This window comes from Falco cherrug, chromosome 4 (assembly GCF_023634085.1).
Source record: "Falco cherrug isolate bFalChe1 chromosome 4, bFalChe1.pri, whole genome shotgun sequence".
Lineage (NCBI taxonomy): Eukaryota > Metazoa > Chordata > Aves > Falconiformes > Falconidae > Falco > Falco cherrug.
The window spans coordinates 6,844,811-6,867,654 of NC_073700.1; the positions used below are offsets into that span (position 1 = coordinate 6,844,811).

The 22,844-nt window shown below is 38.3% G+C and overlaps 1 protein-coding gene across 2 annotated transcripts in view; it reads right to left on the reverse strand.

Moving 5' to 3' along the window:
• The window catches only part of NISCH (nischarin), a 31,497-nt gene that overhangs the window by 6,343 nt on the left and 2,310 nt on the right, over nt 1-22,844 (reverse strand). The window contains exons 2-16 of one of the 2 annotated variants that reach the window (XM_055708357.1): nt 19,267-19,350; nt 18,346-18,528; nt 15,039-15,087; nt 13,296-13,459; nt 11,021-11,116; nt 9,276-9,371; nt 8,554-8,706; nt 7,919-7,987; nt 7,271-7,456; nt 6,946-7,074; nt 6,387-6,500; nt 5,479-5,587; nt 2,758-2,879; nt 1,819-1,874; nt 7-1,323 (exon numbers count right to left, since the gene is read on the reverse strand). In XM_055708357.1, coding sequence (XP_055564332.1) covers nt 7-1,323; nt 1,819-1,874; nt 2,758-2,879; nt 5,479-5,587; nt 6,387-6,500; nt 6,946-7,074; nt 7,271-7,456; nt 7,919-7,987; nt 8,554-8,706; nt 9,276-9,371; nt 11,021-11,116; nt 13,296-13,459; nt 15,039-15,087; nt 18,346-18,528; nt 19,267-19,350 — 2,927 coding nt within the window. Of the gene's footprint in view, nt 1-6; nt 1,324-1,818; nt 1,875-2,756; nt 2,880-5,470; nt 5,588-6,386; nt 6,501-6,945; nt 7,075-7,270; nt 7,457-7,918; nt 7,988-8,553; nt 8,707-9,275; nt 9,372-11,020; nt 11,117-13,295; nt 13,460-15,038; nt 15,088-18,345; nt 18,529-19,266; nt 19,351-22,844 lie in introns of those variants that run through there. The other variant, XM_055708358.1, reaches the window with a different exon arrangement.

The window sequence follows — 22,844 nt, forward strand, 5'->3', positions numbered from 1 at the left end:
TGTTACCTTGCTGACTGACCATGTCTGTTTGCCTCCACAACGTGATTTCTTACAGCATCTGATTTGCTTGAAGCTTTGAAAATAATAATAGTCTTAACATCCTGCAGGAGTGTTCTTAAAAGACTGTAGATTCTTAGGAAGTGGAATTTCTCATGAGGTAGAACAAACACTGCTGTAACAAATCTGTATCCAACAAGGAACTGCAGCACATGTCCATCCAAAAATGAACCCTTCTGCTGGATGGAACCATGAGTCGGATACAACACAAGCGATGCTAACGGAATCCTATTCAGCTTAAATACACTTCCCAACTCTTCTGTGCCTACCCATTTACCTGGCAGTAAACCAAAATCCACCTTTACTATGTACAAATGCTGGGGTGTTAGAAATATCCAACATGGATGGACCACACAGGGACCCTGGTCAGAAGATTTATACACTGAAGAATAAAGTACAGAACACAAAACGTTTTTTGACCATTCTTTGTTATTGCCAGCTGGCTCTGGTTGATCTAAGATTTTCTGAACATTGGTTTTAGTCCCATAAACAAGATAGGTGGGGAAACAACCTTTTACTTCAACATCTTCTGCTGAAATGCAATTCAATTCCATAAGCTGACAGAGAAACTCTTGAAGGTTTGCTTTTCCACAGTACAATGTGGAGCTTGGTAACACTGATGTGTAGTGCTGAGAGCAACACGTGTGTAAACAGGAATAAAAGTCTTGAAGATTCTGGGAGTCTGAAACAATAAACAAGCAGTTGTCACTGCTTTTCAGCTTCAGTGTTAAACAGATTTCTGGCAGGAGAAAGCCAAATTCTGTTAGATCAGTATATGGAAAACACAGCATTAATTTCAAAACAGAAGGGATGTGCTGGCAATTTCCTCTCAATTCCTGATGAGGAATCTCAAACACAGCTAGCATATCATCAGTCAAAACCAAACAGGAAGCAAACTGCCTGAGTCCTTTGTGAATGTGAATAGAAAAACTCCAGAGAATTTTGACTATGTCAACACTCTCCACTGCTATGTTGTCAGATGACCGAGTATCTGAAGTAGTGCTGAATTCAAAAGTCTGATCTCCTTCATGAAGTCCCATTTCAAAATATCCATCTTCTTTGTCTGTGGTTCTGGAATCAGATGGAGGACTTCCTTCATTCTCTGTAAAGGAGGGAGGTGATCTCTGTACAGTCTGCACTATCAAGGCAGAAAGGTGCTGGATAAAATCTTGGTTTGTGGCAGTGTATGACATACAATTAAAAGGCAAGATGACGGTGTTACAGGGGTCAAGCACTGCACAGTGTTCTTCCTCTGAATGATCCAAACTTCAAAAGAGATAAGCCACAGTAAGTACAAGCTGGAGTTAAAGAAGTCATAGTTACCTACAATTCATGGTGCTGCTTCTCTGAACGGCAACGTTTACATTTGTTACTACAATTAAGTCAGTGTGATTTTGTAAAACATCTTCATACTGCACGCAGCCACTGATTTTAAAGGCTGGTAGCATGTAATTCTTCTACAGAAAGTAAGAACCTAAGATGTTTAACTCATCTTCCATTTCCCATCCACAATAAGCACATCGTTACAATTTAGAAGACTTTATAATACAGCTATCACTGATTTTGAAACTACCAACTGCATTACAGGGGTCAAAGGTTAAAAACAATATACACCATGAAACTGATCTTGGTTCAAAAAACCCCCAGAGGCAGCATACAATGAGCATGTTCTGCCCTAAAGGCAAAGTTTAAAAATGCAACATCCACCTATTACCCAAAAGCTAACAAGGATTTAAAACAGAACTTATGTGTCCGGCTTACCACATATGATGACCACTTCCATACTCTTTGCATGAATCCAAGAGAGAGGCAGGTGCCTAAGGAGAAAGCACCATCACGAAGTTGTCACCTACTTACAGCTTTGTCAGGCTTCAGCATACATGAAAAGCAAGCTCAGTGGTGGCTCCCCCTTTTTAAAGCTGGCCAACTCACTGCTGAGTCCTGACTGTTGTACTCATGGGCAGCTGAACAGCTAACTGACAATCCCAAAATACTATCTGCTTACAGTTGGGCATTCAATTAAGGCAGGAAAAGGACGAGCTCTGCTTCAGAGTTGAGCATAGATCCAACTTGTGACCCATAGACACTTCAGCACACTACAAATATTTACTGTAATACTGTAAAGTGAGGCAAAAAAGTAAACGAACTTGACAAAGACCAATTACACTGGTAGAAAAGGAAGAGACTCCCCCAAGTCTTGCTGTCTCATTCCTTGAAGCCATGCATATGAAGGGTTTCCAGTGCAACAAATGAAATCACAATACAGAAGTTATCAAACAGCAGGACTTTGAAGACAAATGAAGGCCATGACCTATTGACAGGGAGAAGGTTCTTCCGCTCTACTAGTAAAAAGAATTGCCTTCCAAAAACTGATATTGTAATAAAGATAGAAGTCTTACACTCAGTATTTAAGTGGGTATCAAACGATGCAATACTAATACTGGGTAAACATCTCAAAGTCATGACAGTGACAACAATTCTCTGCAATTCTGGTAAATTTGGATTATGCATTTAATTTACAAGGTGGACCAACCCGTTGACTCAAATCTGGGACTACCTCCTTTTCCACTATAATAGCTGTAAGAATCAAAACCATTTTGTTATGGATTACTGTAACAACAGAAGTTTAATATCAGAAATAAGCTTGCAAAACCACCTTTTAAAAAATACCATAAAATAAAAGCAGAAGGATGCAGTTACCCGATTTTTACATCTGGAGTCTGGTATTTCAAAGCATCTCTGGGGAACTGTATGGTCTGTAGGAGTCGAACCACTGGATTGCAAAAAACTGCTGGCTAGGACTGTTTCTTCACAAATTATTCCTAGAACAAATATAACCAGCTCTTAAAATCACTGAAGTAAAACCAAAATGAACATCTAATACTTTCTGCCAAACAAGTAGGATTAAAACTGTATAATCTAGTGATGTATAATCAGATCTTAAGAAAGCTGAAGGTAATAGCCAGGGCAAAACAAAAGCAAGCAGAATTTTAGTCTAATTACAGATATATCTTTAACTGCACAGAAAGTTGCATTAAAGACTGCTAAAGCTCATTTTTCAAGCTAACAATTTAAATCTCAACACCTGGTGTAAGAATTCTTCACATGGTTTAGTTTTAACATTGCTAGTCAGTTTTATTAATACTAACCACTGCTTTTACCAAAACATTGCCAGGCCGGCAACACAGCCAAGCACTCTTTGTACCATTCTCTCAAACATCTGTAGGCTTCAAGGGAGTGAGTATATCTGTGTAAAATCTTCAACCAGACTCAGAAGGTCTGATCCCTCAAATGCCACTCAAGACAATTATCTCACCCTATTCAGAACCCTTTAGAAGGGTTCAAAGCTGAATCATGAGTAAAAGCTTGCATCACAAGTGCGTATAAGCCAACACTCTCAGGGACATTTGACTTCTTCCTTGTTTGAGATTCACAGCATCTCACTGACACAACAGAGCACATCAATTTTCAGTGTTACCACTGAGCCAGCTCAAGTATATCAATGTGCAGAGTTACAGTGTAGATATGTTCCTGGCTTGAGTATAAGAACTCCTGCATGTATCTTTCTGGATTGATAGTAAATTTAGCAGATTACATCAAACCACCTCATAGTCAGAGGAAACATAAGAGGTATTTATCACTTAAAATACTGTGTTAGCAAGGAGGAAATAAATTGACAGGAAAAACAGAACATGACAGCATTATTTTGGGGGGGGTTTGTTTCCTATATAAATATTTAATCTTTTTCCACAAGCCATTTGCCAGCAACATTGAATATGAATAATGTGTTACGGAAACAGATGGTGTCTAGAAAAGCTGCAGAGAAAACAATTCATAGAAATAGCATATCAGGAAATTTATTCCATTATTCATGATTTAAAGTCTAACAGTGAAACTAATTGCCTAGCATATTTCCATTTTTTAAAAAAGATTTCTCAAAATAAGTATTTTGAAGACAACTCTTGATAGCTAGATATGTAGCAAATAATTTCTATTGTTAAAGCTGAGAAACAGCCTGCCTTAGTCCTCATTTTCTTACTATTGATAAAACCCTTCCTCAAGATTCTACTAAAGGAAACTTAGAGGAAAGGACTACAGTAAATAAACCTTGAATCTTATACCAGTCTCTTCAAAACTGTCAAGTACTTCAGAAAGAAATATCTAGGGTTTTTTTCTCTCAAAATTTATTCCTAAACATTTACTGTAATAGAAAAAGACTATTGACAAATAACTGTTCAACAGTCACAGTGATTGCTAGCATGTATTTTTACAGCTAGTTCTGTATAAAACTCCAGGTTATTATACAAACTGTCTCAATCCTGTAATTTAAATGTTTAATGCTTTAAAGCAAGCACTGATTTCATTTTAGGAAAACTGGCATTTTATCTGCAGATGAAAAATGATCTAGAAAGGGCTTCAAGGGCAAATGAAGTACATACATAGCAAGTAAATCTGTATCCAAGTTGTCTGTCCTTTAATCAAAACCTGTCAGAATAATTTCATTTTTAGAGTGAACTAAGAAACTTATAGTAGAAATTACAGCAATGGACTTTTTTCAAAGTTCAGTTTTTTCAAGCATGTTTTTTCTCCCCAATCCACTGACTTAAGAGTAAACTGTTAAACCATGAATTATTGAGAATATAATCCCCGCTCTTTTAAATGGTCTTCTCCCACTATTCATATTCTACTGCACTTGAAGTTTTCACTCAGGCAAAAGCCAAACAAAAGTATCTTTCTCTCTTCTTCCCAGTCACAAATGAATGTTCACATCAATCAGTCTTACACACTCCTGGCAAAAGATGAAAGCCGTTCTTCCAAGTTCCTAATGCAAGAGGCACACTTCTTTGAAACATACAGTAAAAATAATTTTCACCTAAGGTTAGTAGGTGCTGTAAAGCACAACAGATGTGCTACAGTTGCAGGCTCAGCCAGAATGCTAATCCCACAATTCTTGTATTCATCTCCTTTTTCTATCTTCTTCCTTGTTTGACAGAAATGCAGCTCTTACAAAATAACAATAATGGCACATATGCTGCTTGAGCTCACATTTTGCAGACCAAAAGGAGACAGAGAAGCAATTTTAAAAGCATGTCTATATATGCCATAGTTTTCTATTAATGCATGTATCTAATCTACGAAAAGATACATAATCCTCTGCTGGTGATTTCTGCAGGATGATGCAGTAAAAAGAAGTCCTGTTCCCAGACTTCCACTACAGTTAAGACTACAGTGAACCACAGGTCAGTTTTGCTGATTCACATACATACAACTCCACTTCCTAAGCCAATCAATACTACCAGGTCTTTCTGCTTTGTCTTGGTAAATCCTATATCCATGCACGGAATACTCATGTATATCAATGCAGCTTAGAAAAGCAGAACCAAGAGGCTCAGCCCAGCAGCACGATACATACATGATTACCTTGGCTGGAGCTGACAGGACGAGGCAGAGAGGGAGAGGAAGGACGAACAGTAAGAGAAGAACAGTTTGATTTGGAGCTGGCAGCAGTGAGCCTGGAGTCCTCACTGATCTAATAAAGAAAGTATGCAGTGATTAAAGAAAAAACCTAAATACACAGGACACATTAGATCCTGAACTAAAATGTCTACAAGCTTTCTCAATTTTAGTAAAAGGAAAGTTAGTGCCAGCTTATTTTTTTTGGCAGGGAGGCAACATCCTCTGAAGTTTCTATTTTCACATTAAGTGGAATTCCACTAAGAATCCATTAGAAGGTCATTCTGATCACTAACTAGTCACTGTATTGACCAAACCAGCAGTGAGTTTCACAAACAAGAAAGCGAAAACAGGTTTTCTACACTATAGGGTCAGAATAGGTCCTGATATAAGTTTATTACCAAAACAAGACTAACCAACTACACAGCACACACACAAGAGAAGGCAAGAAGGATTCCAATTTCTGATTCTTTCCCACTGCTAAATACTCACAAGAATAAAGTTTGGGAAAGTCATTTCAGTACTCTGCAACACAAGCAGTAAAATCACACTTCTGCAATAGTTGTATCATATTTAAAATATGTCTGTTAAGGTCAACTGCATATTCATTGTGTACACAATTAAGTCATCTTATCTTTTCCTCCCACTTCCTCTCTCCCAAGCCAGCACAAAAACGAAGGTCAGATAATTACTGAAATTACACTGAAAACTAAATAGGAAAGAGGCAACATTAAAAGTTCATACCACATTAAAGCACAAAGAAAGTGTAAAATCTTTAATGCTAAGGAAAGTTTAATCAATTCCACTAGATCAAATTCATAGAAAATTGTTTTCGTATGCAGCACACCCTACTCCTCTCACTGCACCAAACTCACCTTTTTATCAGAGTTGCTCAGTTTGTATTTAACCTCCTTTGCTTTTTGAATAGCTTTTAGTACTTCCACAGTGTCTAGTTCCTTTTCTGTGGTAACAGTGTTATCCAAACAGACCTAAAAAAATGTTAAAACAACTAAAAATATTGAAAACAAGGCAGCTCTGCAATTTATTTTCGTGAATGTAATTAAATATTAACTTAGCTTAATGCAAACTATATGCACCTTTGTAACCATTACACAAAAACAATTATCACAGACACTGCATTAACATGCTGTGAGTTTAATGCAAACTCAGAAATGCTTGGTAAGCTTAACACCCTTCTAGCACAACTCTGTTTCAATATTAACATACGGTTATGCAATGAAGACCAGGTAAACTTTCATTTACATCCAGCAGCACTGTCAAATGTTAATATAGTTTCATTTTCTAAAGGTCTTCTCCAACACACACTAAAAACGCATCAGGTTTTTAGAACATTCGCTCTACTTTCCTCACCAGGGTTTAAAAAAAGATTTTTTCAAATGCCAGCTCTAAAGGAAGAAGCACACTGTGGCTTACCTCTGAGGCCCTGTCCCCAAACTGAGCAAGTACTTTGGTCCGGTAGTCAGGGATGATGCTCAATGGATTGCTGGATAAGACCACCTTTTCTAAACATGGGAGGTTTCCTATGTTTTTTACTTCATCAATCTGAAAGTTTTTGAATAAAAGGATTGCTAGAGTTTGGCTAAATGAAAACGAACATACAGACTTGAGTCTTTCTTACATAAATTACATGTGATAACTAGAAAAAAAAAATTGCTACAGCCACTTTTATTTGCAGTTTCACCCAGTAAAAGAAACAGCTTGTGATCAAAAGCACAAATCAACAACAAAATCAAGTTACCTGTTCTATTTTGTTGTTGCTCAGATCCAAGTTGACTAACGAATACAGTTTGTTAAGACCACACAGACTTTCCAGCTGATTGCCTGCTAAATTTAGAGTTTTGATGTTTCCCAGTTTTGTGTGAACACCTTCCAGTGATGTAAGCTTGTTGTAGGATAAGTCCAAGTGAACAAGGTTGTAAAGATGCTACAAAAGCACAGAAAATCTATGTCATACACCAATCCATTAAAATTAAACAATACAAAAGACATTTCATTATGGCTTGCTCTTTTTTTGTGCAACAGTGTTTTCATGCTGGACACTGCCTAGCATGAAAAACATGAAATTGGTCATTATACAGGTTCAAGCTTATATAAAAGGAACTTCCTCAACTGCATTTTTACCAACCCACAGATACAGCTGACAGTGAATGAACTGAGTTAAGGACTAATGTTGTACGTCAGCATTGGCAAAGAAATGAAAATATCCAAAGTAAGAAATGAACCACTAAGAGTACTTGACGTTATGAAGGACAAGCTTTTTGGGCTTAAACTATTCTCCAGAAGGAAAATAATCAACAAAACTCTGAAGCAAAAGAATATGTGTTCCAAGGTCTCAGGCAGTCTGTTTAAAAAAAACAACAAAAACACCTTCAAAAGCATCACTTGCCTGTAAATTTTCTACCAGAGACACCCCATTGTGACTCAAATCCAGGAATTCAATCTTCGGAATCAATTTCTAGAAGAGAAGAAAAAATGTGCATCTCAAATGCGTTTAGCTTATAAATTGGGCCATACTTGCTTTACTATCAACTGACCAACAAGCAAAGGAAAGGTATCATCGAATGCACAATCCCTCTTCTTGGTTTTTGGCATTAAAAAAGCATTCCAAGTGACATAGTACAACAGAATTTAATCTTGTTCTTAAGAAAACCAGATTACTCTGAGGAGTGTGGTTAAATTTTAATTTGAAACCTGGTTTCTCACTGAAGACAAATAAGTTGCTCCCAGTTTAGCCCCATGAACTAAGGCCAATGCAAACAGTAACAGCACGTTTCAAAGTGTTCATGTAAGTGTTTCTTACAGAGCATAGAATGACAAACGTTTCTTCTTTAGCAAAGAAAATATCCAAGTAGTAAAAAGAAAAATCTCCTAAGCATTAACTTGGGTAGCTAATCAACATAAAGTATGTGCAACTGAGTATTTCAGAAAAGAGATATATAAAGCAAATGCAAAATCTCTGCTGTGTAACGTGTCACTGGAGATCAGTCATACTTTTTCCACAAATGAAAAAATATTTCTTACCACTGAATCATCAATTTGAGAGATGCTATTGTGACTCATATCCAAAGTTGTTAAGGTTCTCCACGTTGGAATAACTGCTGTCACTGGACAACTTGAAGATGCACCCTCTGGCTCCCACTGATCAAACTCCGAGGCCTCAGGCACCAGGATTTCCTATTTAAGACAAGCACACTAAAATACTATGCTTAAGTCTTCAGCGAAAGGTAATAGTTTTGAAAGCAATGCAAACAAACTTAAGTAAGGAAGATTTAAGTTTTATAATCACCTAGATTGAAGTTGTAAAATCTTAAGATGTGAGCTGACTGGGTCAGAATTATTTTAGATCTATTGGGAGGGAGTTCCAACGCTAGCAGCTGATTCAAATTGGAGGATGTGGAGAAACAATAAAGGGACTGTGAAAATTATGCTACTGGATATTCCTTGCCAAATCAAAGCCCAGAGAAAAGAGTAAGACTTATGCATTCAGTTCTGGATGAAAAACAGAAACATACATTCCAATAAAAGCATCAGAAATGTCCCTGTGAAGGGACATATGTAAACACTTCCTCCACTTGAAGTTGAGATTCTGAAAGGTTAAAGAATCCTTTCAATTCCACGGTTTTAAAAGCAGGACCTGCAATAGGCAGTACAGAGAACTACATGGACTCCAAATGGTTATTTCTACAATATGCATGTTATTTTTGCATATGCTTTGAACACCCACCAGAAGTAGAAACTCTCACCTTCATCGATGTTGCTGAAAATCGAATGCTCATTGTGGCCAGAGCATGTTTTGATGAAGTCAGTCCTTTGATAAGCTTTCCCCCACAATGACTGATCTGTTAAAAAAATAATGTTAAAGTCAGAAATGATAGACCAGACAAAAATGAGCCATGGAAGAGGCAGCAAAAAGCTTCAATAGCAGATTCTCTACCAATTTTCAAAATAGTTACAGTACTCCCTTAAAAATCTCCTGAGATTATCAGGTCAGAAATACCTACATTTGGTAAAGCTAAAGCAAAAAATTGAGACATGACTACACAAAAGTGAAATTCAAACATCTGTTTGAACAAAGCTGCTTCTCCACTGACTTTCTACCTGCCCCATGTATTCTTCAAGGTGACACTACCCAGTCAGTTTAATAGGGCACAGTATTTTATTGCTATCAAAAGGAGAGGTATCCCAAGCTATGGCTCTACCTGCAGACATGTTTATTTTGGTATCATATGTTCTTTATTGTAAATAAGAAAAAAGAAATGCCTAGGAAGTGAGGATACTAATCTAAGCATTTAATACACTAGTGAGCTAATTACACTAAGTTGAAGATTACAAAGTCTTTTTTCTGTAACCCAATTTGGAACAAAGCCAAAGGTCTGCTACAGCCTCTGTCAAGAAACCAGGTTCCCACAATGGTCACACACATTGTGCAATGACAACCAGCATATTTGCTGGTGTATCAGAGAAATGGCACCAAACAGACACAGAGCTCCTGCCAAAGGAAAAAATTCTTTCCAGATTACTACTTAATTTTTGGACAGTGTTTACTACTAGATGAAAATGTCAGTCTGGTACCAGTCAAGCCAAAACTTTTAATGAACATACAATTACAGAAGTCTTGAAGACCAATAACCTTCCCCCCCCCATTAAGCAAAGTTACACCTGAAACTATCCACTGTCAGAGGAAAGGAAAAGTTTATACTATTCTGCAGTATCCCCTCTGCAGTATGTTAAGACTCTCCCACTCTCCAGCCCACTATAGTTTCTTTCTCTCATTAAAATGTCAATAAATCACTGACTTCAGAAATCCACTTCAGTTCTCAACCAACTCAGACTCGCAGATCAATGAGACCATAGCATTCATGCACTAGAAAAGGTATGGCATCCACCAAAAGTGGATAGCAAGTATAGACTGCAAAACAAAATTGGAATATTCTCTCTCCAGAAAGATCTGAAGTGGTCAGGAAAGTATTTTGTACAATACTCACTGGACAACTTCTAGAAACCCTGTCACTCACAGTGAAAGCAAACCAATGAAAAAATTCTGCAAATTATCAAACAAGAAGCACTACACAAATGTACTTTCACAAGCAAAATTAATGTCAGGACATCTTCACAAATATTTAGTGCTTTCCAAACAGAAAGTGCTTTGTAATAGGAGATCCCATTATAACCCATTTGTTAGATCTTCAAGGCAATGGAAAATCACCCTGGTTTTAGGTTTTACATCTATGCTGGAAATCTCAGTCTTTTTGAAGGCGCACACACAGTGCAAGCTATTCTAAACATTTATATTTTGCATCCTTATTTCCAAGACTTGTGGAAAAAAAAAAAAAAAACATTTTTTCCCAAATGGAACAGTCCCTGTAAACACTGCATGCCCCAATTCTAGCACAAAATCAAAGCATACAATTACCAATTCTGGGAGATAGGCAGCAGACCTGACATTCACAAAGCCTCCATAAAATGACACGCATTATCTCAGTCATACCTCTATTTGATGAAGCGATTTGAAAATTGACAGATCAAAGGGCAAGAGATGCTCCTGAATGTTACTGGTTCCAAAAGGTCCCCCTGTTCCAGTGACCTAGTAATCAACATTTAAGAACAGAGTTAGTGCACATAATCCAGCTGGTCCACATTTCAGATAGTCTTACACAGACAATAGCACAAATACAGCAGCTTGGAAAGACAAAGTTCCAATCAATTTTTCAAGTATGGAATGATTGATGAAACTTGCAGATTAACTCTTCAGGAAAAAATATGTTTTAGTTGCTCCAATTAAGTGCACTAAACTCTTAAGCACTGAACTTCAGCTGCCACCTTGTGCTTGTATATTGTAGCACATGGAGCATGCAAAAAAGATACTACAGGCAGGACTGACTCAGGCTTCATTCTCAGCTGACCAAGCCAGAGCTGCATTCACTAAAAACAACTTCCCTGACACATCTGGATCCTCCAAGACAGAACTGTCCTCAGTTCCACTACAGAGGATGAAGTTCAAGGCACTGACAAGACAGGTTTGAAGAAAACATTAGACACTGGTACACATCTAATACACCGGATCTAATATTTCCATATGGTGATTGGATTCTGGCCTCAGCATGCTGGTAGCATAAAAAGACAGGTGGTTTCATTTATGTTTGCTGAAGATGCCCGCTCACAAGTGTTCAGAAGGGCCAGAAATTCTGAAGATGGGTATTTTTCTAAACAATATGCTCTTCTCCAGCATCCAGAGGATGGTAAAGGCAACTGAAGATCCACAGAAATATCAGTACAGCTGTGGTTTTGCTTTCACAACTTCCTAAGTCCTCCGGTGAAGCTTCCCCTGATCCACTACTTACTTCCCCTTTAAGCACACCACACAGAAGGAAACTCTTCATGTAAATAAAGGGGCTAAAAAGTTTTTGAGCTGTAGCAAGCAATGTTACAAAAGTTACTCAGGAAAAAGTCTTTCCAATTCACTTGTTCCGGAGGAAAAAAAACAAACTGGCTCCAGACAAATATGATCTGTTCTGACATCATTTTTCATTTATTCGGAAATTGTATTTTAGCTAGAAAATCAGGGCCATCTCATCTATGAAACTGAGGTTTTTAAGATTTCATAAAAATTTTCAGATACAGTCAGCAGTGAGAAAGGGGGAAGGATTTATATACACATGCATTATTTGAATTTGCACAGGTTCAACAAGAGAAGTGGCAGGTCCTGCAGTTGGGTCACAACAACCCCCCACAGCACTACAGGCTGGGGGCAGAGTGGCGGGGAAGCTGCCTGGTGGGAAAGGGTCTGGGGGCGCTGGTTGATGGCTGGCTGAACACACCCAGGTGGCCAAGGCGACCAAAAGCATCCTGGCTTGTAGCAAAAACTGTGTGGCCAGCAGGACAAGGGCAGTGATCATCCCCCTGTACTCTGTGAGTACACTGGTGAGGCCGCACCTCGAATCTTGTGTTCAGTTTTGGCCCCCTCACTTCAAGGGGGACACAGAGGTGCTGGAGTGTGTCCAGAGACAGGCAACAGGGCTGGTGAAGGGTCTAGAGAAGACATCTTATGAAAAGCAGCTGAGGGAACTGGGTTAGTTTAGTCTAGGGAAGAGGAAACTTGGAGGGATCTTATCGCTCTCTACAACTACCTGAAAGGAGGTTGTAGGCAGGTGGGGGTAGGTCTCTTCTCCCAGATAACAAGTGCCAGGACAAGAGGGAATGGCCTCAAGTTACACCAAGATAGATTGGATAGTAGGAAAAATTTTCTCACTGAAAGGGTGGTCAAGCATTGGAACAGGCTGCCCAGGGAGGTAAGTGGAATCACCATCCCTGGAAGAGTTTAAAAAACACAGACGCAGTTCTTAGTGACATGGTGTAGTGATGGACCTGGCAGTCTTGGGTTAATAGTTGGACTATTCTTTTCCCACCTAAATGTTTCTATACATATACACCGGCCTACCCATAACGTCCACAAAGAATGCACAGTTGAAAAGAATAACATTTATCTATCTCCTGCTAACACCCAGTAAGATTCTGTGGCTGCATCTCTACAGACAGCACTGCTGAAACAACCATATCACATAGGAGTATCAACATCTTTGAGAGAACTATGTGTACTGAAGGTTGGCGAAATAAACACCAGTTTAACATTGACTTCTAAATGCTCACAGGTGTTTACTATCAGTAAAATTCTAGTACATTCAAACCAGACTCCAAAAGTATGCAAAGAATCATGTCAGCCTGGTAGAAACAACATCTCTCATATCTGTGCAAGCATAGCTCACCTTTAAATACTTGAGTCTACAAGTGAAATCTAGAATATGACCTAGATCTGTTTTGGCATCTCCATTAGCACATGTCGGTTTCCCCTGTAGCAACTGTTGAGTGACAGCATATAACTGCAAGGGTCTGATGGTGAAGACTTCTCCAGCCATTAACAACTGCTCTCCTGAAAAAGAGTACGATGGCGTCAAATGCAATGCTGCAATGGTTACAAAAGAATAAATGGTACATGGAAGATGTAATGTTAAAAGACTAAATGTTTGTCATTTTACTCTAAGCTTATGACTGAGATACCAAATAATCATCCTTTGTCACTTTAAACCAGAATGGCTGAATTATTTTTTTTTATACCAGAATAACCTAGGTGTTCAAATGGACACTCACCATACAAGGCTGAATCTCCTAATGCAAGCAATGGCAAATTTCCCTCAGTCTTAACAGGATTGGATCCTGTTACATAATGTAATACAGGATCCATTTACATAATGTAAGAGTTACTAAACTTTTTCCAAGATATCCCTAAGTTCTATAGCAGTATTTATTCTCTTCAGAAAATGCAGCACCTGCCATCTAAAAAACAGACCTTACATCTTTTGCTACGCTGCCTAAATGCAGAACTGAAGCAAGTACGTTTTCTTTGAGAGTATGAGGACTTTCATCAAACTAATACCAATGCAAACTCCTAGAATAAGAGACGCATTATCTGGTATTTTTACAATTCTATTTCATTCTAAGAACAGTAGGAAACAGCATCCAAAAACCTCTCTGATGGCACCACAAGCAGTCAGAACATGCACATATAGAATTAGTATATTTCTCCTCTTTCTTTTAGGGACATCAGTTTGACTTCACAGACAAGAGAGCATCAGCTGTCATAAGCAGAGTTCTCCAAAATGCTCTGAGAAGTAAAATTCCCTTCGGCTTCAGTGGGAGTAAGTCCAAGAGTCCAGCTGCACGTTACTGGAAGGCTACACTAATATACAGCAGTCAGACATCAATGATTCTGGTATCAGTGAGACTGCAGACAAGAAAGTCAAGAATAAGATTTCTTCAGGAGCTTCCCAAAGTGTTACAATGAGTGAACCCTCTGAAATGGCTTCACCTAAAGTTGATTTTGTGACAGAACAATCTGAAATGGCATGCTGAAACACGCTTCACCTATCACATCAACTGGAATTATACACTAACATCTAGCATGTCCTTCTAAACAAAATTAGCATGGGTTAATCACATTTCACATGCCTCCTGTTGTTAATGGACCAGTTAGAGCTGTTGCAGTTACGTAAAGTACATTTCAATTTTATCTGCCAGCCTCAGAAACACACATCCTTAATTAACTGACTAGGTGGAAGAACAATAGGTCTCCTGCATTTAACACTCAATGTATCGAGGGTCACTGACAAAACAAACTTCCTTACATACCAAGACAGAAAGCTTAACAAGCTTCTGCTCACCAGTAACTACATCCTGTCCTTTAAGAGCACAGACAAGTAGGCCCTTTTCAAAATCTACAATCACCAATTTCCCTGTTTTGTTTCCAAAAGCAGCTGCACTACTGTTACAGCTCCCCCAAAATGCAGGGTGAATCCAAGTGCAAACAGCAAGAAGGTGGTGAAAAGAAAGAAAGGAAAGAAAGTCTGATACAGAAGATTCAGATCTCATTGTCTGGAGATTAATATCACAGGTATATGAACGCATGCACACAGAAGAAACTGTTCCCAGTTAAATTCTTGCAAGTCCTTTACCTTTGTGGAAGAGCTCTTCAGCCAATGCAGCAGTGATCCCATTGATCTCCTGCAAAGAATAAACCGTTGTAATCCAGTATTATTTACATACTTACAGTTCCATGGACCACATGGACTTTTTTTTAAACAAAGCAACAGTGATTATGTCTTACGGATTTCATTGTAACTTGAAAATACTTCACAAAAATAACCTGAAATTATTTAACGTCATATGATTTTCACTACCAAGATGGAAGATATTGAACTACGTTCAAATAATCACATCCTGCATATATTAGGAAGGGGCAACAGCCAACTAGAACAACTATTACTAGTCCAACTTGAAAGAAAGCTTGGTTTTGAAGAAACTATTACAGTATAGTGTTCTTTAATTTTTAAAATTAAGATTAACCCAACGCATCAAGCACTGAACATTTCTTTGGAATATCACAATATACATAAAACTTTAGATTAACAGGTCTACAGAGAAGAGATAAGTATGGTAATTAGTCTTCTGGACTTCAACCTTATGATGCTTGCCTGCCAAGTAATTCAAAAGCCCCTTTTCCCCACCATCCACCTTCTCCACCCTCCTGGACCTAACGAGCTGCTCAACCTTCATTATGGGCACTGACAGCTCCAGGAGGAAAGAAAAAGGCTGAAAACTTTCAGCCCAGGGATTCGTTCTTTCTAAATGGAAAGATGCACAAAGGTCAGTACAAGTATCTCCCATCTGGGCATACTTACCTCCACAAAAAGCAAATGCTCTGTGAAAGCCCAGAAATAGTTCCAAGCATTTCTAACAGTTCGCTCTCAAAGGCCCACAGAAAGAACAAAATAAAACTATTTGTAATAGTGAAGCTTCCCCTAGACACACACATATCATTTTAAGGTAGCTGCAAAGGATAAACAAATATTATGGATCATCACAAAATGAATAATTGATGAGTTTAGTTTGCCAACAAATCCCTCATGATTCATAACAAGGGAATAAATCCACAGGACATCTGCAGCACAGTTCAGCTCATCTGATGAGGCAAGCATTTTAGAAAAGCACATTCTTAGTATAACTGAAACCCCACTCACTAAGGATGAACAAAGCCTCCATACCACAGTTTTGAGAACAACAAGCTAGAAGCTGCATTTCAAACAAAACTCAACAATTCTGACTCACATTTGAATAAACCAATTACACCCATCTGTCATGCACAGACTTAAAATTGAAAACTATACTCTGTATCCCTTTTGTCATCTGGGACACAGCAGAAATTTTTTCTACATTTATAATTGAAACAAGATGATGACTTGGACTGTTCAGTGACTAGCAGGCAAAAAAAGCAACTCTATTTCTCTGTCAGATCTACAAGAGACCTCTGTCCGAGCTCTGACTACTTATATGCATCACACCCACAGAAGTCCATTGTTTGCAGGTGTCTGAACAGCAGTTTGTGGGAAATTCAATACTTCCCTTGCAAAAGCGTCTATCTGTAACCAAGTTAACAAACCAGACCTTCTAAGATGACAAAGTGTAAGGGTACAACAATACAAGCATCCTCATATCCCTGCAGACATCCTATTTGATGTCACAAGTAACAATAATGTTCTACATTGCTGTCACATGCAACTGCTTCTCTTCACTAACAGTACCTGGCTCTTGCCTGTGACATGTAAAGGCTTTGAAGTGGTTTTAGGGTATTTATGGCAGTTATTTCTACTCAGCTGAGAAATAAAATTAAAAAATCCCTACTGGAAATACTACAAATAAGAATAGACAAAAAGTATTGCAGCCTTCTTACATAAGCTAATGAGGCAGTATCAGGGATCATAATGGTTCAAGCATGCACATGGGCTGTCTGGCAACACATATTTTAAAAGATCAAAGTTCTGCAGGAAGGTCATTTTCCAGTAGAAATGCTGTGGTAAATATTTAGCCTTTCTGCTGAATAACATCTTTTTTTTTGGTAAATATTTAAAAGTACTCTAAAGTTCAAAGCAAAACAATTGAGTTTACACCTCAACCCAGGCACCCCTAAAGCAAAGAAATGCAGATTAAGCAACAACTTTGCTCTTAATACGCAAGTACAGTACAGAAACAGGGAACCATTCATATCCAAATAACACCAGTTCTTTGGAAAAGTAAAAAAGCATGAGCATTACAGCAAGAGGAAAACAGCAGTCTAGCTGAAAAACAAGAGGGACTAGGAAGAATTTCTGCCTGCATGAAAACCTTTGTTCAAGTTACAGCACTGAAACACCAATGCAACAGACATCATTTAAAAGACAGACTAGATAGAGAAGAGAAAAATTATGCAGTTTCCTGATGATCAGGAAGTTTGCTCCATCTGAACAGAATTGTCCCTAACAGTATCACACATTTTTAATATATTAAAAACCTCTAATCCATTTTAGAGGCCTTGACTGTAATAACCTAGTGCTTCTCACTCAAATCTGCAGGGCAATAGCAACACTCTGAAGTAAACCTTCTACTGTTTATCTAAGTCAAACTCTAAAGTTGCATCAGTATAATTATGTTCATGTAACATAACTAAACCAGTTTTTTCTTTGTTGCTAAACCTTAATTAACACACCTAATGGACCACTTGTGACTCATTTCTGAAGTCTTTACGTGAAATCATGAAGGGCCATCTCAGCACATCCCACCCCAACACAATTTACTGCTCCTCCTTTCCACCAAGTTCTCCAGTGCATTTTCCTCTTTATAAAATCCATTCTCCCCCTCACAACATGATGCCATACTGCAAAAACAGCCTAATTATACACAAGAGATGAACAAACAAATTGCAATCTGAACATGAAAGCAAGACATTGCTTCTTTCTTCAAACATCCTTTACCGTAACATTCTGTCTGCTGGCTGGAGCTATTTCTCCAGAGGCCACTCCATCAGTGAGTGCGCTTCTCAAAGAAGCACTGTTTTTCTTCATTTGAGCTACTGGAAACTGTTTCAGTGTGAACCATAACTCCAACCACTAACCACTAAGTGGGGGTGGGGGGGTGGATCAATTATGCAATGTTGCTTCAGCCTAACAACCAATTCAGCTTCAGATTTATTCACAGCTTCCAACTATCCTGCCAGCACTTACTTCCTTCTCTTTAGCATCCCTACCCACAACTACTTCCCAGCACATTACCTACTGCAATAAAAAGTGGTGTCAAAAAAATCTTTAAAATATGCTTTGTTATATTGTGTAAAATGCTAGAAAAAAGCAGTTTCAGCTATTTTCTGAACATTCCATACAATTCTCTCAAAGTCAGAGAACCAGGGAAAGACACTCGGGCCTCCATTCATAGGCTAAAACCGTAACTTACATATAAATGAAAGTGTAGGAAGTGTGACAAAACTTTTGGAGCAGTAACCGGGAACTTGACTAGCAGGGTTTGCAGGTAGACCTCTAATTCCTTTTGCCTTTTCTCCACCAGGCTTTTGGAATTTTTTCCGATAATCTTCTTAGGAGGTAAGAGATTTTTATCTATTTTCTTTTCTGAAACAAGCTGAAAAACAGAGACCAGAGTTACTACCTGACTCACCATCTGAACTCACAAAAAAGATGTAATGGAACACATTAAAAGCGTGTTGCCTGATCCTGGTAAGATCCAAAAATAAAACTAGTTCAGTAAATTTAGCTATTGACTGCAAAATATTAGGTATTTTAATGTTTTATCATTAAAAGTAATAGTTCAGTAACAGTGTTTTCTCAGAAAATCACTCACAGGGTAGAATGTAACTAAGGTGATAAAACAACAGAATAACCACTGTGGTTTTGAGAAAGCAGCCCGATCTTGAATATGGTGGACTTTCCCTCATTTTCACTTGCTGTTTTTAATCAACACTGGTTAGGAACTACCCGATGCTAATGTAAGGACAGTTTTGTCATCCACTTTACCCAGAAGAGAGTCTTTGCTCCAATCCAGCTTTTGGTTACCAGATCAGCTGATCATAAACATCTCTCTTGGCAAAAAAATGTAATGACTCTAGCCTGAACTTCACTCTTTGATAGAAACTGCTTCTGTCCAAGACTAAAAGTTGTCCAGCCCAACCTCCCCCTATTCAAGAGGGGAAGGTAATGGGGGCAAGTAATATAGTTCATGCAAAAAGGATTTAGTCTGCAGTTCAGATGGTATCTGGCAGATATTCTCGCTTTTATTGAGAATTTACATACCACACGACAGAACTACACAAACTATACAATGCTTGTTAAGAGACGGAGGCCACAGTTTTAATACCCTTACCTTTTCATGCAGGTCATGGAAATCACTGTAACGATGTTTGACTGTCCACTGATGATTGCCAACACTGACCTGAATAATGTATACCTGAAAGGAAGAAATTAAAGTAAGGGAAGTGCAAAGCATTTGTCTTAAAGAGAAGCTGACAGTGAGACATGCTGGTTAATGTAGCACTGTAAGGTGATTCTACATTCAGTATCATAGTTAAATAAAAGCTAATCCAAACTCTGAAGTAATTTTGCTAATGTAGGATGCCTAGTCTCATTCATGAGGCTGCTCCACACAAACATGCAAATGCCTCTTAATGTAAAGCAATGGCTTTAATTTTTGCAACCTCAAGGTTAATAAACAAGATCTCTAAGCAACTTCTTTTTCTGAAGATTTCTGCTAGCTCGGTTGGTATCACAGCTATCCACAAGCAGCCTGACACAGCAATATCCCTTCTTCAATCTACAAAGTTCCACTACAGGTGGAAGGTAAGCATCCTTCTGTCACTTCACAGTTAAGCAGAAATCTGGAGCTTAACCCTTCAGAAATCTAGAGAAATCCTTTGGCTGGTTGGATGTTAACTATTCTATTCATTTTAGAGTAGAGCACACAAGACAGCTTCCTGAGAGTTACAATTGTCCCCAAAGAATCACAACAACTATCTAAAGTAACCCAATATTTCTTTACACAAAACCATTTTAGCCATTTATTTTTAGCCATGCAGGTACCAAACAATTGAAGACTGTCATTGTAGCCAGCTTTCCAGATTGAACAGTACTGGTTCTGCAGGAAGCTCACAATCTACCTTTGGATATGCCACAAGCAAGCCACCCCAAAGAAACTATAAAGGTATAGAAATAAAACACAAAGTGGTAAACAAGGCTCAGCAAAACCAGTTCTACAGCTACTTGAAAATAAGAAATTAAATAAAGTGTGTTATCCAATCTAGCTATATTCCTTGGGGAAAATACCAATTCATAATCAAATCCTGAAAACATTTAATACAGTTGAGAACTTGCTTACTACCACAGATCACACAGACCTGACTCATAGCTGCTATAAGAATGATGCACTCCTAGTTGCTAAATCCACTTGAGAAAAAAAAACATCAACAGTTTCAATTTGTTACATAAAAGGCCAGTTTTCATTTACTGTTAATACAGACCAGCAGAACACCAAACACTAAATACAATACCACTTGCATTCAAAAAGATTAACTATATACCAGCTATATTTTTGTAAGCAGCTGACACCAGCTTGCTGAACAAAACCCAAGTCCTACAGAGGACTGAATAAAGAAGTCTGACTAGTGTGTACAGCAAGTGACACATCAGTGTTCAGATGAGTACTGAAAACACAGATGAAGGACTACACAAAATTACAGTCTCAATTAAGGCCTGCGTCTGCTTTCCTGTCATGTTGTTTGTGTTGGGAAACAGCAGATCAGGACTATTAGCTGTGCCAGTGACAAACTAAAACAGGAATAACCTGAGTAATCAAAAGTACCTTATAACCCCGAGGAAAGCAAGAAGACTCAAAGAAACCAGAAGACTAAAGTTAGAACTGAAGTAGTACTACATTTACAAGCCATAATAAAAAGACCAGTTTTTTTAAAAGCTAACTGTGCTAAATCACAACAGCTCAAACAGTATAGCTAAATGCAATGCCAATTGAGTACACAATGCATAAAACCTCAGATTAGACATTAAAAACGCAGTGAACTTCACATCTCGTGAGATGAGGAAGGAATGCCTCTCCTCTCTGTACACAATACAGAGTAACCATAATAAAGGCTTCATATCCTTTTTCTGAAATGGCAATCACTGACCACTTCTAGAAACACATCACTGAGCCAGACAGTCTGGTCAGGAAACTACCTGTTAAAGCGAGGGTTTACCTGCACTGATACAATTCCTCAAATTAAGTTTATAAAAAGCCATAGCATTCCCCACATTGAACACAGCCAGAGCTAGCAGTGTATATTCACCCCTCAAACAGCATCAGTATGCAGAATGACAGCAACTAATTTCAAATCAATCCACAAGCTGTCATTATCTTTAAGAAGAAATACAAATGCAATATGCTTATGTGCTCCAAAGACTGGTTTCAATACAGAAATAATTTTAGACCACACCCCCCTCCTAAGTTTCTAAAAAAGTCAGATATCTAAGTTAATCTTCAATTAATTTTGAGTGCACTAATATGACAAAGCTGACAGTTTAAGATCTTCAAGGACTGCCAACCTGTCAAGCCAACTGCTAGAAGGCACACATGGATAAATGATTAAATTCTCTCACACTGCACTGTCTCCCAGACATAAATATACCATGTGAAATCTCCATCCATATTTACGCCATAACCTGCACTTCTATTGAGATGCAATGCAAAAGTATTTACATTCACAGGTTTTCCCTCTCCTCGTGTCTCTACCAAACCCTTCTGTGTAACAAATTTTGTATGTTCTTCTATAAACCTGTTGTTTTGGCTAAGTTCTGCTTTGTTAAAGTGTTTAGCATATCTGCAGCACTGTACATTTTCATTATTTTCTAACCAGCCGCTACAAACTCTTCCCAGTAAGGTGCTGACACCTCCAAGCAGCATGCCTTCATCCCCCTAAATATTTAAGGTGAAATATTTACTAAAATTTTAAGATACTTAATTTTTAAACCAGCTGTTAAACAAACAGCGGTGATTCCAGACTGCCTTTTGTTTACTCCCTATACATCTCTATCTCACAGTTCTACAGCATCTTTCATCCAATTTCACATACTTCAGTACTGTAAAGAAAAAGACACCCAACAGATGATCAGCAGTGCTGCCCAGAGGAAGACTGGGACACAGGTGTGTCTGCAGCCAGTAGGTCCCAAATTCCAGAGCAGTGATGAAACCGCATCTCCTCCCTGCCTCACTACATAGCCACAGTTTACACCCATTCAAGGAAGCCACAGTATTTTCCTTAAATATCAAAGGTAGTATTTATATGAAAAACAGCTGCAGAAGACAGGAAACGCAGGAAGGCAATTTTAGGCCAAACAAATGCATAGCAGGAAACAAATGAAGCACTGGCAGCCTTGAGGCCTTCTAGCAATCAGCCAGTCTTCAGTCAGCATCTAGCTGGAGCAGCACATGCAGGAGAAATACCTAGTAAAAATGCTCATACTTTTCTAACTCAACAGAAAAAACATCAACAAGTGCAGTATTTTTTCCTGCTGAATTTATCCATATTTTGCCTTCCATGCTAACAACTCCAACAAGAATCATCACATTTTTGAGAGTACCTTCAAAATTACACAGAACTGTGGGCCTCCCCAATACATTTTACAGGATTTAACCTCACAGCTGTTAAATGGATGTCATTAAAACAAGTCTCCTTCTATTGAGATTAACTTCGTCACTTCTGCTCTGATACAGGTCTTTATCACAGCCTTAAGTGCCACTGATCTAATTCTGAATACTAAACACAAATGCTAATTTTCGTGAAACATTTCACCTTGTGAATAATTTTGTTTATTTTCATTTAAAGATCTATTCCTACCTTTTTAATGGCTTGGGTCCACTTCATACAAACTGGCTGCAGGCTAACAGTCCCGTTA